The following is a 17588-nucleotide window of genomic DNA, read 5'->3' as shown; positions in this document are numbered from 1 at the left end:
TACCCCAAAGCTCTCTCTCCCACTCTAACCAAGAAATACACAAAGCCAGGTCTCCTCTCTATAAAAAATAAAAAGAACGACAAGAAAAGATGTTTATTATAGTCAAGCACAAGCACAAATGGGGCACCAGTCCCCGTCCACTCCTGGACCGCAGTGTCCACGACACCCCAAGGCTATGCAACTTTCCATCTTCCTGCCAAAAGCGGCTTCAGTCTTGAGGAGGATCTGCTGGCCAACCATGCCTGTCTAGGAAGAGAATCTCCCTGACTGGGCTCAGATAGATCAAGAAGATCTTTAGGTCAGTAGGAAGACTTATGTGGTTCACGAAGTCTTGGCTTTTCGGCGTTGGGTCCCCCAAAGCAGAATAGAGATGGATAATGTGGTGGATCCCAGAATACCGAAGAACATAAGCAGTGAGAAGGAACCCTATGAATGACAGACCAAAAAACCCCTCATACATCGTGACACCAAGGACTACATCCTAACACCTAGTTCTTTCCTAGTCCTTATCCAGGGCAATTCTCTTATAGTTTCCTTCTCTAGATGATTTGCATCAGCTCTGGTCTTAGGGCTCTTCTTTCAGAGAGGTTCTTCTTTATGCATTTCTCTTATCCCTAATTCGAAGGCCTAATTCCTCACCTGGCGCATACACTTGTAGCCATGGAAGCCATCAGCACAGACACATTCCAAGAGACCTGGACCATCAGGTACACAGGATCCATTCTCAGGACACATTTCTGTGAGCCAGACAAAAACAGAAGACATCACTGAATCTCATTATGTAGGTTTGTCAAATACCTGCTTCAACTTAGATTCTCTCAACTATTTCTAGGTCAAAAGCAGAAGAAAGAAGATTTCAAATAATCAGAACATAACAACAAAGTCAAAGAGAGAAAGACAATTATCCTTCATATGTGGAATATAAGAAACAGCACAGAGGATCATAGGGGAAAGGAGGGAAAACTGAATGGGAAGTCATCAGAGAGGGAGAAAAATTGTGAAAGATTCTTTTTTATTATTATTATGTTCAATTAGCCATCATATAGTACATCATTAGTTTCTGATGTAGTGTTCAAAGATTCATTAGTTTCGTAGAGAGATTCTTAACTATAGGAAACAAACTGAGGGCTGCTGGAGGGGAGGTGGGTGGGGGATGGGGTAACTAGATGATGGGCATCAAGTAGGGCACGTGATGTGATGAGCACTGGGTGTTATACGCAACTGATAAGTTATTGAACACTACATATGAAACTAATGATGTACTGTATGTTGGCTAATTAAATTTAAATAAAAAATTTTTTAAAAAGAACATAACAATACATCTTACAACCTTTTCTTTCAAGGGGTTAGAGGTTCAGAAACTTGAACAACAAGCACTTAAGCAACTTAGTACTGTCAGATCTAAAATGGAGAATATAAGGGATGAAAGGCAGTTCCTGGAAGGGTGGAGGTGAGACAGCATACCTTGGTCCCCAGTGCTGTTGCAAAGGTTCCTTTGCCCTTGGCAGGTTTGGTTTTTTATATAGAAGGTGACAGTATTCCAGGCATTAATACCTCCAGGACAGCTGACATCTTGGGGCAGTATCCTGAACACAACACAGGCAGTCATAATGCACAGCCCAAAATTGCTGAGCTCACAGCACTGTCCCTCTTCGGTTCTCTCCCCAACCCTATACCCTTACTCACAGAGTCTGGAGCTGGGTAAAGCCACGGAAGGTGTTGGCCAAGTCATCCTTGAGGGGGTTTGCTTGCAGGTCTCTGCAAAGCACACACTGTTAGCCGTGTGCTCTAGGAAAACACTCTACTTCCATTCACACATCTTCCTGGGCTGGTAATCCAGTTCTCATTCTGAGTTGTCCAAGTTTGGACATTAATATTCAAACATCTTTTTAGGAGTCCATCCTCAAAGACTTTCCCATCAGCCCTTTATCATAGTTGCCGTTGGGGAGGGAGGATAACCAACCACTTACATGATGACGGCAGTATGTGCCTGAGGAAAGTCTGGACCAGGGTCCTTCAGAGAACAGTTCTGGAGATCCAGCCTGAGGAAACACAGTAATCAGTGTAATTATATGTCTCTCTTCACCTCTGGTAAGCTAATATAACCCTCTTTTCAGCTAATATTAATTGAACACAGCTGTGTTCAGGGCCACAAACTAGATGCTGTGGTAGATTCTGCACTGTCCAGTTCAGTCACCACTAGCTACATGTAGCTATTTAAATTAGGTAAAAAAGGGGCACCTGGGTGGCTCAGTCGTTGAGCGTCTGCCTTCGGCTCAGGTCATGATCCCAGGGTCCTGGGAGCCCCGCATCGGGCTCCCTGCTCGGAGGGAAGCCTGCTTCTCCCTCTCCCACTCCCCCTGCTTGTGTTCCTGCTCTCACTCTCTCTCTCTGTCAAATAAATAAATAAAATCTTTAAAAAAATAAATAAATTAGGTAAAAAAAATTCAGTTTCTCATTTGCACTAGCCACATTTCAACTATTCAGTAACCACTCACCATGTGATCAGTGGCTACTATATTGGAAAGTACAGATATGGAACATTTCCATCATAGCAGGAAGTGCTATCGGACAGTCCTGTTCTAACCAGTGTATCTATGCATCTGTGCATATATTGGAAAAAATTTGTTCCTTGTCTAGGTTAGTGAATCTTCACAATGTAGCATTATGATTCTCAGATCCACAAAGGCCTTCAAATGGGGAAAAAATTCAAGTCCCATAAACGAAAGTTTTTTCCAAGTGCATTTTCTACCACAGACTGAAGACAAATTACTGGATATTAAGGACCATGCCACATTATTTTTCCTTCACTATCTATTGCTGTCTGTTCCTTTATTCTTCAAATATTTACTGAGTGCCTATTTTTTTAAAAGATTTTATTTATTTATTTGACAGAGAGTGAGAGAGCACAAGCAGTGGGGGTGGCAGAGGGAGAGGGAGAAGCAGACTCCCCACTGAGCAGGAAACCCAATGCAGGGCTGACCTGAGCCAAAGGCAGCTGCTTAACCGACTGAGCTGCCTAGGCACCCATACTTAAGTGCCTATTAACTGCGAAAATTGGGAGAATGAAAAGAAAACCCTCAGTATCTTAGTTTTCAAGTGGCTTACAATGTAGTAGAGGAAGACCATCACCAAATATAAAAACAACATAAACATTAAATTATCATCTGAAAGAAATCACAGGACAATATATGAATAATTTTGAGTGGTACAGACACTAAGGGTTAGAAGAAGTAAAAAAAGATATTCTAGCATTGAGTAGTAGAGAGCATTACAGAAGATGCTGGAATTAAAGGATGGATATGTTTTAATTTGGTGGAGGAAGGAAATTTCAGATAAGGAGGCCTGAATGAACAAAGAAACAAAAGTGGAATGCTTTTGGAAAGTAGGCAAGTCTGGCTCAAGCCAGACCCTCATGAAGGGTTTTAGTGGACAAATAGTTGGAAAAAAAATGTTTGAAAAGTGGATTGAGACCAATCTGTAGTGGTTTATGGTTTGAACTTTATCCTGAGGGCAACAGACAATTCTAATTTTAAAACCAGAGAGGGATGATGGGAAAAAAATTGATTTTCAGATAGTTTCCTATAGAGAAGTATTTAGGTAATTAGGGAGAGGAGAATGGAAGCAAGACAGATGACATTTAGGATTCTGAAGTGAGGGTGCACTCAAGAGGAAATGTATAATAGGAAGCTAGAGGTACTCATGTGTACCTTCAGGTTGGACAGGTGGCCAAGGATACTAAAAGAGATCTAGTTTGGGGAAACACCTGCACGGTGGTTATAGCTGAAACTGTACGAAGAGTGAATCTTCAGAGTGTAAAGGAAGAAAATGCAGGGACTAACCTTCATAAGGGGACAGAACCTGCAGAAGAGGAATCTGCCTCAAAGACAAACATGAATTAACCGGAAGGGAAGAATACCCTATTAATAAATTGCCTCGGAGGCTAACGGAGCCATTTCATGGAAATATACACTAAGTAATCCAGAGTTGAAAATAAAAGAACAAAACTTCTTTTAAGAGGAAGCCGTAGGGGCGCCTGGGCGGCTCAGTTGGTTAAGCGTCTGCCTTCGGCTCAGGTCATGATCCTGGAATCCTGGGATAGAGCCCCACATCGGGCTCCCTGCTCAGTGTGGGGAGTCAGCCTCTCCCTCTGCCCCTGCTCCCGTACTCTCTTGCTCACTGTCTCTCAAATAAATAAATAATCTCTTTAAAAAAAAAATAAGAGGAAGCCATACGGAGCTTTTTTTTTAATGGGCAAAAATTGTGACTTCTATGCAGTTTCAACCAGGAAGAATCACAGGGTTGTTTACCTAGCTAAAAATGCTGTAACACACAATCATGGTTTGGATGCCCCCAAAACAGGCACGGATATTTATCCCAAAGCCAATCAGGCAAGCCTTTAAGAATCTGGGGGGAGAGGCGGTGCCTGGGTGGCTCAGTGGGTTAAGTGTTGGACTCTTAATCTCCACCCAAGTCTTGAACTCAGGGTCCTAAGTTCAAGCCCCACATTGGGCATGAAGCCTACTTTAAAAAAAAAAAAAAAAAAAAAGGAATCCGATTTGGGAACTCTTCCAGTATCCAGAGTTGTCTTTTCCTCCCTCACCCCACGATGGTGCCCTCCTGATTCAGGCAGCAGCGGGAGTGCAGCCTCAGCTCTGGTGTCTGCTTACAATAAAGGGTCACTTCTGACAAATCCCGCACACTCCCTGGACACAGCATGCATATCTGCAAAAGAGAAAACTATTAGAATTCCATAAAGAAAAGCCAAGAAAAGAACAAATAGGTAGCAAAAGTTAACTGCCAGTAAGTACACTCTTCAGAATCCCTTTAACACTGGGCAGGTAAGTGTCCTATCTTCATATATCAAGTTTGCCTACGGGATTCATTTCTTCGCCTAGAGCCAGGAGCTAAATCAGCATACTAGACTTTCTGCACCAGACCTTGCCCAGGAAAGGCCCTCATCTTTGAAGATCACTATTCGAACATATTTCTTATGCCCTCTCCAGTGACTTCTCAATCTGACAGACCCGGTTTGGCCAGGTATAAAAGCATACAAAGAACTCATCAAGCTTTACACAAGGTACAGTACTGCCAGAGCACGATATACGGCATTCGCGCGTGACGAGCTTGAGGAAGAGCCAGAGGACTCGTCGGTAGCCGAAAAATTTAAAGTTATTCAAAGATTAAGGAACAAGGAGATCAAATTTTAAAGCTCTACGTCAGCAGGGCGAGGGCACCGGGAGACCTGCGCGGCGTGAGTACTCAGGAGCCGGAGTCGGCTGGGCTACAGCCAGGGAAGCCTCAGGGACCAAATCGGAGCCACGGGCGGGCTGGGGAGAGGGGAGAGCCGAGGGCGGGCGAGCGCGAAACAAGGTTGCCCAGCAGCTCTGCTTCAGCCCGACCTCTAACTTGCTTCTGTACCTCGGGTAGCGCCAGAGCCCTTTCCGCGCCCAGAGCGAGGAGCAGGGTCGCTGCCCAAGGGACCAGGAACGAAGGACTGCCCGGCCCGCGAGGAGACATTTTTTGCTCCTTTCGTCCTTCTCAGCGCCTCGCGAGACTTGCGCGTGTGGCTCCGCCCTGCCAGGGCGTGGCGTAGTCGCCCGGTACGGGCTGGGGCTTGCGGCTGCTCGAGGAGGTTAGAGCTCTTCTCTGCGCGCCCCAGTCCCCGTTAGGGCGGACTGGCCAACCCCCTCTCCTTTTCCCCTGTTAGCGAAGGCCTCCCCGCCGCCGCTCTTTCAGCTCCATATTCCTCGCTTCCGGACGCCGAGGTCGCGTCACCGCAGTGGCTCGGTGCCCACTCCGTCCGCCCTCAGTAAACATGGCGGCGCCACGTGAGGCGGCCAGGGGGCGGGCCCCCCCGCCGCTGTCACTCAGCCGGCATATGGCAGGGCGGGCTCGGCCACTCCGCTGCACCCAAAGGTGGAGACCCGGCAAATGGGCTGCACCCGGGCGGGCCAGCGCATGGGGGCCAGTGCCCAGAGGCTCCCAAGAGTGGCGCGGGGACGGGGAGGGGCAGGGCGAGCTGGTTCCCCGCGTGGAGGCGCGGGAAGATCTGAGTTGAGACCGCGTGGTGTAGTGGTTAAGCTACCTCACGTGTGGAGGGAAGGCGGGAAGCCAGCAAATAAAGAGGGTAAGGGTGATAGAAGAGTGAAGGGCAAACCCCGGCGGGAGGAGACGAGCCTGGGGAGGCTCCGGGCACCCTGGCACCTTCACCTCAGTCCGGAGACCGCGTGGCGGCCGGATCCTTGGTGAGGAGGGAGGGGCGGGGTAGGCGCTTGCCTGCCTTCTCAACTCCTTTTCCTTCCCAGAAAAACGGAGCGATGCTGATCTCAGGACAAACGACTGGACCTTCTTAGCCCTGGCGGAGCCACGGAGGTAAGGGAAAGGCGAGCGCTACCCCAGGGTGGCCCTCGGGAGCCCCGCGCCCGGAGGGACTGAGTGTTGCCTTTGATTATAGGGCCAGGCAAAAGCTCGTCAAAGCTGACTCGTCTTGAGTGGCCGGCCCCGGCTTCCCTTCCACACACCGCAGGTATGTGGAATCTCCTTGAAAGGATTTACTTTCAGCTGGCTGGCATGTTCTCTAAGGCGTTGATAGTTCTTAGCCTTTTAATGAGGGTACCGAAGCTTTCAGACCTCGAGGAATTCTAAGCACAAGGGCAGATTTTTAAGGAATCTTTTTTGGGACAGTGGGTCCTGCAGTGGCCCCCTTTGCCCTTTGTAGGAGTCAAGGCAATTCAGTGCAGGCCGTCAAAGGGGGTACGGTGGTGTAGAATGATGGTCTTCCGTTTCTGTGTGTGTCATACTTTTAGAAAGGGGTCTCACAGCCCACTATTTTGTGTCCTGTGTGTTACAGTTTTAGTGAAACCACTCTGCTCTTTTGGCTCCTCCTCTCTCAGGGAGATGCAAGTCCATGGGGTTTAGAGCAGTGTAGTTTTTAGAAAGCCACTATCCTGTTCTTAGAATCAGAATCATGTCTGAGGAACACGTTGTTACTGGGTCAGGTTTTTCCTGTCTTGCCTGGCCCTGTCTTCAGCCATCCAGGAAGGTTCTCTACACCTTATGCAAATAGAATTCTATCTAGAAGCTTCACCAATTTACCCCAGCAGGAGAGTTTCCAGTTCTGTATGTCTGTGTTCTAGTCTACACTGAGATCGTTTTTCCTTTCCGTAACCAGCGTAGCCTTATCACTAACCCTTTACAGCTACGCATTCTTATTTGCACACAGCAGACACCTCTTATTCTCCAGTATTTTCCATCACCTCTATCATAGTAAAATTTACCAAAGAGGAGTGGGAACTAAAGATATTGCAATGTACAAAGGCCCAGGGCATCTTTAGGTTAAACCAGAGTGGCCTGTTGGGAACACTATTCTGGGTACGAACATTTGTGACTCGTAGAACATGTGATCCTAGAGTTGCCGCCTCTGATTTCCTCTCTTTGTTGGCCCTACGAGGTTCAGAGTTCAGGTTTGGTCTCTGTAAGACCATATCTTGCCAGCCGGGTGACATCTGCCCAAGAACACAGTGTGAGTGAACCAGAAGACAGCCAGGCTGATCTTTCTCATAGTGGGCAAGAACAGAAGACATAGGTTATATTAATGTGTATCTAGACTAGTTGGAATCTAAACTTTGTTCCGTGAATGACTGACTACAATTAACATTCTGCTCCCGCCCTGGTTCTAGGAATAGTAAGGATGGGCCCCTTGGTAAATCACCTGTCCTACCTGCAGATAGCACTCTTTCTTTCTCCCTTGTTTTGTATCATGCCATGTGACCTTAAGGAAGTTCTTTAACTTTTCTGACTCCGTTTCCTTGAGAGCTAGAGAGTGTTCATTTAAAGTTCATAAACAAGAGGTGGTGTTTTAAAAGTGATAGCAAAGGGTACTTTTTCATTATCATTATTAAAGTTTGTAAAGTTCATGGCACACAGCTGGGTTACAAGAAGTAAGAGCTGAGTTGCTTCACTAAAAAAAAAGGGGGGGGGTTGTTCAAAAAGCGTTAACTGTCATCATTTAGGCTATCTGAAAACCGACATGCTTTGGTATTTTTTTCTCCATATCAATGAGTATGTTGTGGATATTTTCTAAAGACATTATGGTATAAATGAAGAGTGGATGGATGGGGAATCAGTAGACCTGAGCTCTAATCTAGACTGACAATAATCGGCTCTGTGGTTCTGGAAAGATCACTTGAGTCATCTGGGCTTCAGTATCTTTGTTGGTAACTGAGGGGGGTCGTGATAGTGATCTCTGAATGTTCCCTTAAGTTTTGAAGTAGCATAATCCTGTCCTTGTTCTGAGGATAATGCTGTATTTCTTTGAGGATTAGTATTTTTGGTGCAGGAGTCAGAAAAGCAACTTTCCCGTTTCCCTGGGCTCCTACTTTGTAATTCCCTCTAGCACACAGTGCCAAGTGTGACTTACAGTGAAAGCCTAATCTAGCTAGGAATGCTGTTGAATGTGAGCTCCCTGTTCCCCACTCTGGAGCCTCTAGGACTGAGCTGGAGTTTGGGGGCCATAGGGTGATAGGGCCATTTGGATCACATTGATTGGTTCCCTGAAGGGGCCAGAGCAAATAGTTGCTGAGCTTCACTCCACCCCTAATTCCTGATTTCACCTCAGCTACTTATAGAGCCAGACCCTCAGCTTCTGCTCAGCTCCAGACACACACAGCTTCTCCAGGCAGCACTGCCTCAGAACGGAGATTACTTCTCTAGGTAGGTTCCTGCTCCAGGAGGAGAGGCGCACTTTCCCTGGCTGTTGTTCCCTTGCCCCCCAGCTCCCTGGCTGGTTTGCTTCTCTGTATCATAACTCTGAACTCCTGGCTCCCGCACATTGCCCTCACACTTTTGAATCCCAGCACTCTCCCCAGATCTGCTATTGACTGTAGTGTTGCTGGGAGAGTTGCTGAGAGATGGGTGGCAGGGCTTATCTAGTAGTGCTGGGGAGAACGAAGTGGTTGGCCTGGGGATATGTGGAATGGAGTTTGGGGCTGCCATGTAGGTAATCGCACTGGGGATCAGTGCTGAAAAGGGGTCCTGTTAGGAAGGTGACACTGGGAATAGGGGAGATGGGGGCTGAGGCTGGGGGAAAGAGAGGAAACCATGCTGTTATTAGTCTCCCTTTCTTCTTCCCTGCTGGGCTGTGGCGCCAGGCTGGGGTCTGCTGGCTTAGCACGCTGTAGTGACTGGGTCTGTGCCTGCAAGTGGGGGCAGGGAAGTCTTTGAGAAGAAATGTGGGCTAGAGTTGATTTTTCTTTTGTGATTGGGGTGGAGACCTAAGAAGGTTAGTTTTTTGTTTTTGTTTTTTAAGATTTAATTTATTTTAGAGAGGAGGGTGAGGGGCAGAGGGAGAGAGAATCTCAAGCAGACTCCACACTGAGTGCAGAGCCTGACACAGGGTTCGATCTCACAATCTGACTGCACCCCCCAGGCACCCCAAGAAGGTTCTTATATTTCACAGCTGTGTATGCCCAAAATGATCTTGGACAAGCAGTTGTCACCTGGCTGTCTCACTCTGCTGCTTCCTTCCTCCCCTACCAAATCCATACTAGGACCTCTAGACTTACAAGGGCTGTGCAGAGCTGGCTGGTCCAGGTTTGATGGGTGTGGGATATACAGGCCTGAGGATGGGTGCCCATGAAGGCAGGGTAAGCCTGACTAGGAGCTGATTCCTTTGCAGCTCACTTGGACAATGTCACTTGGTGGAGAAGGACTGTGAGATCGTGGCTAGAAGCCAGGTTGTAGCCACCTGCCTGCCACTGCCCAGCTGAGTGGCAGCCCAGAGCCCAGGAGCAGCACGTGGCCGTAGGCCACAGACACGGTGAAGATATGAGTGTGGGGGTGAGCACCTCTGCTCCCCTGCTCCCAGCCTCAGACACAAACACTGTCACATCTACCTTCTCCCTTGTGGACTATGTAGTGTTTGTGCTGCTGCTGGTTCTCTCCCTTGCTATTGGGCTCTACCATGCCTTTCGTGGCTGGGGCCGGCATACTGTTGGCCAGCTGCTCATGGCAGACCGAAAAATGAGCTGTCTTCCTGTGGCTCTGTCTCTGCTGGCCACCTTCCAATCAGCCGTGGCCATCTTGGGTGTGCCGTCCGAGATCTACCGATTTGGGACCCAGTATTGGTTCCTGGGCTGCTCCTATTTTCTGGGCCTGCTGATCCCTGCACACATCTTCATCCCTGTCTTCTACCGCCTGCATCTCACCAGTGCCTATGAGGTGAGTGGGGAGGAAGAGGGGCACATAGGACCATCAGGGTCAGGAATAGAAAGAAGGAAGAGGCCATATATGAGGGATCTGGGTCCCTGGACCTCTTCTGCCTAATGAGAATGATGAGACACATTGTGTGTTTCCAAGTTCTTTCTGGGTGAGGTCAGGTGGGGAGAGGAGGGTGCTGTGCTGGGAGGCCCAGAGCAGATATGAATTGAATATTCCTTCACGTTCCTGGGTTTCTTGAGGGAAGTCGAATTGTGGGGTAGAGTGGGGAGCAATACCTTTACTTACTTATATATATGTTTATGTGTACGTACATATTCCTACCTAGTACCTGGAGCTCCGATTCAATAAAGCTGTGCGGGTTTGTGGGACCTTGACCTTCATCTTTCAGATGGTAAGTAGAAATGAGGGGAGAATTTGAGCTTGAGATATGGTAGAGGGACCCAAACTCTGGTATGTTGAAGGATTCTGAGCTTTTCCTGCTCTCAAACTGGCAAGATTGAAGATCTCACTAGGGGTCAGTGTCCCTGAAGCCACCAGAGGCATCCTGCTTCCTATTCCTTCCAGTTGCAGCATAGTCACTATGGTGGCAGCAAGCCAAGATTTGGAAGAAGGGAGAGGGAAGTGAGCTGAGACAAAGGGAGGCCATTAGGTTATTGGAGCTGAGGTCCATCTTTTCCCTTCCCTCTGCCCACCCTCCTTTCCCCTCCCCCTCACGTTCTCTTTTCCATATGCAACAGGTGATCTACATGGGAGTCGTGCTCTATGCACCATCATTGGCCCTCAATGCAGGTGAGGAGTCACAGCCCTTGGCTCTCAGCCACAGCCGACTGGGAAAACACCTTTGGGAGGGGCCGGTAGAGGAGAGTGTGCAGAAAAGAATCCGACCTTGGCCAGGGAGTTACTTCCCTGCATGGACTCTTGACTGGTCTCCGCTGGAGGTGGAAGTGCCTTGGCTCACCTCACCTGAAAGCTAATCAAACATTACCATGTCTCATCTGAACTGGTTAATCAACACCTTTTGGTGGGATTCAAACATTTTTTTTTCCATTGTGGTGAATGATTTATTTCATCCTTAATGACCAAATGCCTCATGTCTTACTAGGGTTTTTCTGGTTTCTCTGTTGGGAAACCCTCTTCCAGAGACAGGAATGTGGTTTTTATCTGTTTACAGTGACTGGCTTTGACCTGTGGCTGTCAGTGCTGACCCTAGGCATTGTTTGTACTGTGTATACTGCTCTGGTAAGTGTAGTAAGTCTTAGGAGACGGAGAGGAGATGGGAGGGAAAGGAAAGGAAGGGATGAGGTAAAAATGTAGGTGAGGTGGGATGGAGCTCTGGAGTGGGACGAGACAGGATGTAGGAGACGGGCTGGGACTTTGGTGGGGTAGGAGACGGACTGGGACTGATGTCAACAGAGGCTCAGCGGTTATGCCCCTGGTGGCAGTATAGTCCCTTGCTGGTGGTAGGTGTGGTGTCTTCACTTGTGGATGGTTTTAAAGACGTCTGTGGCAGGCATGCTGTCTTTGCCTTGCAGGGCGGGCTGAAGGCAGTCATCTGGACAGACGTGTTCCAGACGCTGGTCATGTTCCTAGGGCAGCTGGTGGTTATCATTGTGGGGTCAGCCAAGGTGGGCGGCTTGAGGCATGTGTGGGAAGTGGCTTCCCAGCATGGCCGCATCTCTGGGATCGTGTAAGTACACCACTTCCCCTGGCTGGGGTCTGTAGTGCCTGGGGGCCGAGCCCATCCTAGAACCTGAACTCAGGGCTGCAGTAAACAGGACAGGCTGTGGAAGCCTTAGGGGCAGCAGTGAGACAGGTGGGAAGCTGGCACTGCAGAGATGGAAGGTGATCACAGGGATCTGGCTGGTGGGTAAGGAGGGTCAAGATGTTTTTAGTACCTGGCATGAGGCTGTGGGTTGGAGGGATAGAACCCTTCCTCCATCTTGCTGTGCTGTTTCTTGTGTCCACCCAGTTCTTGCCTTCAGTAGCTCCTTTGCCCTGCAGCAGCGTCTCTGCTCTGCCCCCTGTTGTAGGAGTGTGAGGAAGGCTGTGTCTGTCTGGGGCTATGCCACAGTGACCAGTCGGTGTCTGTTGTAGGCTGGATCCAGATCCTTTTGTACGGCACACTTTCTGGACATTGGCTTTTGGGGGTGTCTTCATGATGCTCTCCTTGTATGGGGTGAACCAGGCTCAGGTGCAGCGCTACCTGAGTTCCCGCACGGAGAAGGCTGCTGTGCTGTGAGTACAGGGACAGGAAGACCGGGGAGGAGGAGAGGAGAGGGGGCCCCGTTCCACGGGGCAGGGGGGGTTGGGGCAGGATGCCAGAGCATACACACACACCCATTGGGGTCAGGATATGGGTCTGCTTTCTGGAGCTCGGAGACGTGCCTGAGGGTGTCTGTTAACAGCCTCTGTCTCCTTGGCACTGGTCTCTCTGCAGCTCCTGCTATGCAGTCTTCCCTTGCCAGCAGTTGGTCCTCTGCATGAGCTGCCTCATTGGCTTGGTCATGTTTGTCTACTACCAGGAGTATCCCATGAGCACCCAGCAGGCTCAAGCAGCCCCTGACCAGGTGAGAAGTCCTCCCTGGCACCCTTCTCTGCCCATGAGAGCCAGCCTGGCTCCCCAGGAGGAGTGTCTGGTTGGCTGCAGAAAGGACTCTCACCCTGGGTAGGAAATGGATGTAAGTTGTTTTCCACTTGGGATTCTACAGTCTAGCACATGAGGGTCCCAGCCCCTGGCCGGCATCACCTAATCATAGTGCTCACCCTGCTGGGGTGGGGACCTGCCTTTATTATTGGCTCACCACTGTACCTGGTCTCCTGTAATCCTTACAACAGTCTCATTTTACAGAAAAGAAAAAAAGCCTCATCGAGGTGGCTGGAATGCTCGTCACACTGCTAGTCAGGGGCAGGGTTGGGAGCTGAACTGCGTCATTCTCTACCTAGAGCCCATTTTCTCTCCACTAACTGGGACACCCTCAGTGCTTAGCCCCCTTCTTAATCACCCACTCTCCATAGACTGGTAGGGGCACATGCAGGGGGCTTCCCACACGCTTCACTCTGGGGAAGGGTTCCTCTCTCAAGAGAGCTGTGCACTTCTGCTCTGCCTGCAGTTCGTCCTGTATTTTGTGATGGATCTCCTGAAAGACCTGCCAGGCCTGCCTGGGCTCTTTGTTGCCTGCCTCTTCAGTGGCTCCCTCAGGTACCCTCTTCGACCGTTTCCCTCAGGCTTGGTGCAGCTGAGCCCTACTTGGCCCAAGGTGACAGGTAGAAGAGGGGATCTCTCTGAGTTTCTCAGTGTGCCCATCCATCTATAGATGATGAGGGACAGCTCATCTGTGTAGAATAGAGCATATCCTCTCCCAGGGGATCCTCCTTGCTGGTGAAGGATTCTTCTAGGAATTGATTCTACTTGATCAAAACCTGTATCCTGTTCAGAAAGGACAAGTGCCCTTGCCTTCTGGACCTCTTCCTCAGCTGCCAACCGTGAGGAATGAGGATGGCTCCTGGCTGCGTATGTCCTCTCCTGCCTTTAGGGCGCTCTTCCCTCAGTAGGGCCCCTGTTGGTTTTGCCTCTCAGCTCCCAGGCTCAGCACAGCTCGTCTTTGTCTTCCTCCTTTCAGCACCATATCTTCTGCTTTTAACTCATTGGCAACTGTTACGATGGAAGATCTGATCCGACCCTGGTTCCCTCAATTCTCTGAAGTCCAGGCCATCATGCTTTCCAGAATCCTCGGTGGGATTATGCTTCCTCATTTTTTCAGTTGTATTCTTTCTAAAATAAACTCTAAGCACTGTCATCAGTCTGCTTCACAGCACCAGCTTTAGTCTGGGCTCAGTGCTTGCCAAACGAAGCACACAAACTTGTTGACATCTCAGGGCATTCCCTGGGAAGGTCTCTGAGTCACACAGGTGGGAAGACCAGGTGGGAGGGCCTGGAACTGGGGCAGGAAGGAATATGCCGTTTCCAGGGACACAGAGGTAATGGTTTGGCTGGGGAAGGAGCTTTGCTGTACTTTTTCTCCTTTCTTATCTCTGCCTCTTTCCTCCCTTCTTTTTCCCCAGCCTTTGGCTATGGGCTACTTTGTCTGGGAATGGCCTATATTTCTTCCCAGATGGGACCCGTGTTACAGGTAAGGACTGTGCAGAGAAGAAAGCAATTTTTAAGGGAGAAAGGAGCGGATTGAAACAGGAAGTTGAGGAAGACAGCTGATGTGAAGGGAATGGTATAGGGATGGGTGTCAAAAATTGACCTTTGATGGACCACCGTTAGCTGTGTTCCCTAGAGTTATTCCCAGGACATTGTCAGCTCAAGACATCTGAGGGATCAGCCACAGAGGACAACCCAAAGTACATTCCCTTAACATTCCCAGGATTTGCCCTCTGGAATCCTGCATTCTGATGTTTCCAGGTAGAAGATACAGGCAGATCTGACAAGTGGGGCGCTGGGGCATTGGCAGGTGGCTGTGCTCTACATTGGTGAGGCTGGGGTTCTCTGAGCTTGAATGTTCTCTCGTTTTTTCCTCATCCCTGTCCCCCACAGGCAGCACTCAGCATCTTTGGCATGGTTGGGGGGCCGCTGCTCGGACTCTTCTGTCTTGGGATGTTCTTTCCTTGTGCCAACCCTCCTGTGAGTGATCCATCTGGCTCCACAGTCGTGTACAGGGGTGGACCTGAGAATTATCTTGGCAGGGCTCTCCCCATGAGTTCTGGGAACTGATGTGAAGATTTATTAGGGCTGGCATCATGACAGGAGAATGTGTTGTGTCTCTGGGCAGGGTGCCATTGTGGGCCTGTTGGCTGGACTCATCATGGCCTTCTGGATCGGCATCGGGAGCATAGTGACCAACATGGCCTCCCGCATGGCACCCTCTCCTCCTAATATATCCAGCTTTTCCCTGCCTAGCAACCTGACCTCTGTCACCATGACCACACTGATGCCCTCGACCACCCTCTCCAAGTGAGTTGGGGCTCGCTCTCCTTGGTGAGAATAGCTCATTTTTGAGGGGTTTCCCAGGGGTCTTGCTAAGGGATGGGCCACCAGAGTCCTCAGGGAAATGTTAGGTGTTGGGTCCCAACATCCGGGGGCTATGTCCCTGAGGAATGCCCTGTCAGTGAATTGCTAACTGTCCTTATCCCGGTTCTCCCCAGGCCTACAGGGCTGCAGCATCTCTACTCCTTGTCGTATTTATGGTACAGCGCTCACAACTCAACCACAGTCATTGTGGTGGGCCTGATTGTCAGTCTGCTCACTGGTGAGGGCGTGTGGAAGTGAGACTGAGGGAGGCCACTCAGGGAATCTGGCTCTGGGGGAAAACTGACCCTGCCCTCTGGGCTCCTTGGGCTTCTTGGCTGAGCTCTGGGAGGTGGGCAGGGGCTGGGAACCCAGAGCCCTGAGAACAGATGGCTTGCTGGGTGTGCACTGGTTACATGGTAGGAGACTCAGAAGTGCCTTTGCCTTCAGGAGGAATGCGGGGCCGGACCCTGAATCCTCGGACCATTTACCCAGTGTTACCAAAGCTCGTTGCCCTGCTGCCCCTGTCCTGTCAGAAGCGATTTCACTGCATAAGCTACAGCCAGGTAGCAGCTATGTTGTCTGGATTATACCCTCCCCTCCCTCTCTTACTGCCGGACCTTCCAGATTCTTTTCCCTCCCTTTCCTTTCTTCTCCCCAGCAGCTCTCATTATTTGTCTGAACCTGGACCATCCCCCAGTGACTGCCCTGGCTTCTACCCTCAGGGGAGTGCTGACTTGGTGGGCAGAAGGGTCTCAGCCCAGAAAGTTGCCTAGTGTGCTGGCCTTTCCTCTCCCTACCGCCCCCACCACCACCACCACTCACCTCATGCTTTGCTCCTCCCTTTCTCCCCCACTGCCCTTTGCTGATCTCCCTTCCAGCAGGGATCAAAGCAGTGTCTTCCACCTTTTCTGCCTGAGTTCCTTCACCCCTTTGTCTCATGTTCATCCCACCCCCTCCACTCCCTTTGCTCTGTGTTCTCCAGGACCTCTCAGTGGACACTGCTACATTTCCGGAAAAGATGAGTAATGGGATGTTGAAGAACAGCAGAGACAAGGAGGTCACGGCAGTGCCTGAGGAAAGCTCAGCCCACCAAGGCAACAGCCCCACCTTCATCCTCCAGGAGACCTCACTGTGATCTAGGCTCGGGTCCCAGTGCCAGAGGCCATCCTGTAATACAGTGATGAGTTAGGTGATACACAATGTAGGGGCAATCGAGAACTGGATTATCTAGCCCACCAAAGGACCTTGTTTTTAGGTGTTTGGGCTGCAGTAGAAGCTGTCGTGTCATGGGAAGTATGAGGATAGGACAGGGTTTTTACAGCCTATTCTCTATAGAGGACCAGGCTTGCAGGGGATAGGATTTTGCTAGAAAAGGGGATCGAAGCAAATCCTCTGGGAAATGGGAAATGGCTTCCGATTAACCATCACCAGGCTCCTTTGAAGTGAATAGAAACAGTAGTGCTAGTTACCACTGCTCTGGGGCCTGGTTTGACAAGGTTGGCCATGTTTACCGTGAAACACAAAGTTGTCTCAGCGAGCTGTTGCTTCTCTTGTGGTACTATTTTAAGTATAGATTCTGTCGGCCACAAAGGGTCCGTGACTACTTTCTCATTATCTGTGACGCCCAGGCCCCTCTCATTCTTACCTGTCTACCTCCATTCTTGAGGGGGAGGGTTTGGTGTCCCTGAGAGACCTGAGTGACATTCATCTCCCTTGCGTAGAGTAGAGAAGCTTTCCACCTCACTGCCCCCACCCTCCACCTATGTCATGGGCACTTGGGGGCGGAGCAAATACTGATCCGAGAAACCAGGGCATGACCAGGTCCACTGTGGAGTGTGCCATCCACCTGGCACACCACTCTAGTGTCATTTTGTTCATGTTCATGTTTCCTTTTTGGAGTTTCCCACAGATCTTTGTTCCAAGGGAATAAAAACTGTTATTGGACCTAGAATCTGGGCTTCTGTACTGTTCACAGCTGTTCTCGTCATTGTCATCGTCCCCCCTGGTCCCATCCATGGCAGGGGTAAAGTGCTCCCTCCCCTGCACAGGTGTTCCTCTGCTGAGGAGAGGTGGAAGGGGATTGGCACTGGCTTGTGGAGATTTGGAGACGGGCTGGCATGTCTTCAGGGACAGCATTGGACTCATCTGGGTGGAAATGCACACTCTCCCTCTGCTGCTTTTCATCCCCTGTGGCTCATTCTGTCTCCTGTCCCACCTCCACCTTGTCCTTGGCCAGAAAAATTATTGCTGCTCAGATTTTCACTTTTGGGGCTGGAGGAAGAATGCTGTTATTTGGCTTTAAAAATAGAACATTTGAGCTGGACTCTTGTGAAGAACACTGTGCTCAAACCCA

The 17588-nt window shown here is 49.7% G+C and overlaps 2 protein-coding genes across 8 annotated transcripts; one reads left to right on the top strand and one right to left on the bottom strand.

The window, feature by feature from the left end:
• Window positions 1-78: 78 nt before the first annotated feature.
• Window positions 79-5657, bottom strand: ATRAID (all-trans retinoic acid induced differentiation factor). Its single transcript, XM_036090332.2, has 7 exons — window positions 5422-5657; window positions 4604-4725; window positions 1971-2042; window positions 1687-1758; window positions 1465-1586; window positions 640-737; window positions 79-426 (listed from the first exon to the last, which is right to left on the bottom strand). Exons 1-7 carry the CDS (start codon window positions 5518-5520, stop codon window positions 322-324), a joined length of 690 nt encoding a protein of 229 aa, XP_035946225.1. The 5' UTR covers window positions 5521-5657; the 3' UTR covers window positions 79-321.
• SLC5A6 (solute carrier family 5 member 6) lies at window positions 5126-17186 on the top strand. Of its 7 annotated transcripts, none has more exons than XM_078056101.1 (19): window positions 5126-5254; window positions 6309-6375; window positions 6458-6529; window positions 8621-8715; window positions 9680-10221; window positions 10547-10612; window positions 10959-11010; window positions 11393-11460; window positions 11754-11908; window positions 12316-12456; window positions 12659-12788; window positions 13332-13420; window positions 13842-13954; window positions 14284-14351; window positions 14762-14848; window positions 14997-15178; window positions 15370-15473; window positions 15683-15801; window positions 16218-17186. In XM_078056101.1, exons 5-19 carry the CDS (start codon window positions 9829-9831, stop codon window positions 16368-16370), a joined length of 1920 nt encoding a protein of 639 aa, XP_077912227.1. In that variant the 5' UTR covers window positions 5126-5254; window positions 6309-6375; window positions 6458-6529; window positions 8621-8715; window positions 9680-9828; the 3' UTR covers window positions 16371-17186. The 7 variants fall into 7 exon arrangements, with proteins under 7 accessions (XP_077912227.1, XP_035946195.1, XP_035946197.1 ...); XM_036090302.2 differs by lacking the exon at window positions 5126-5254 and adding an exon at window positions 5497-5635; XM_036090304.2 differs by lacking the exon at window positions 5126-5254 and adding an exon at window positions 5817-5919.
• The last annotated feature ends 402 nt before the right edge of the window (window positions 17187-17588 follow it).

The sequence above is a fragment of the Halichoerus grypus genome, chromosome 10 (genome assembly GCF_964656455.1).
Source record: "Halichoerus grypus chromosome 10, mHalGry1.hap1.1, whole genome shotgun sequence".
NCBI classification, from domain to species: domain Eukaryota; kingdom Metazoa; phylum Chordata; class Mammalia; order Carnivora; family Phocidae; genus Halichoerus; species Halichoerus grypus.
The sequence above is the reverse complement of the archived record's forward strand: the minus strand, read 5'-3'. Positions and strand labels throughout refer to the sequence as shown.

Bases quoted from the DNA above. Each gene is read 5' to 3' on its own strand.
- ATRAID (XM_036090332.2), bottom strand. From the start codon at position 5,520: ATGTCTCCTCGCGGGCCGGGCAGTCCTTCGTTCCTGGTCCCTTGGGCA. The intron at 4,726-5,421 runs GTACAGAAGCAA...TCTCTTTTGCAG, and splicing joins GGGCTCTGGCGCTACCCGAG to ATATGCATGCTGTGTCCAGG. The intron at 738-1,464 runs GTATGCTGTCTC...TCTGGCTCACAG, and splicing joins CAACAGCACTGGGGACCAAG to AAATGTGTCCTGAGAATGGA.
- SLC5A6 (XM_078056101.1), top strand. From the start codon at position 9,829: ATGAGTGTGGGGGTGAGCACCTCTGCTCCCCTGCTCCCAGCCTCAGAC. The intron at 15,474-15,682 runs GTGAGGGCGTGT...CTTTGCCTTCAG, and splicing joins GATTGTCAGTCTGCTCACTG to GAGGAATGCGGGGCCGGACC. The intron at 15,802-16,217 runs GCAGCTATGTTG...TGTGTTCTCCAG, and splicing joins GCATAAGCTACAGCCAGGTA to GACCTCTCAGTGGACACTGC.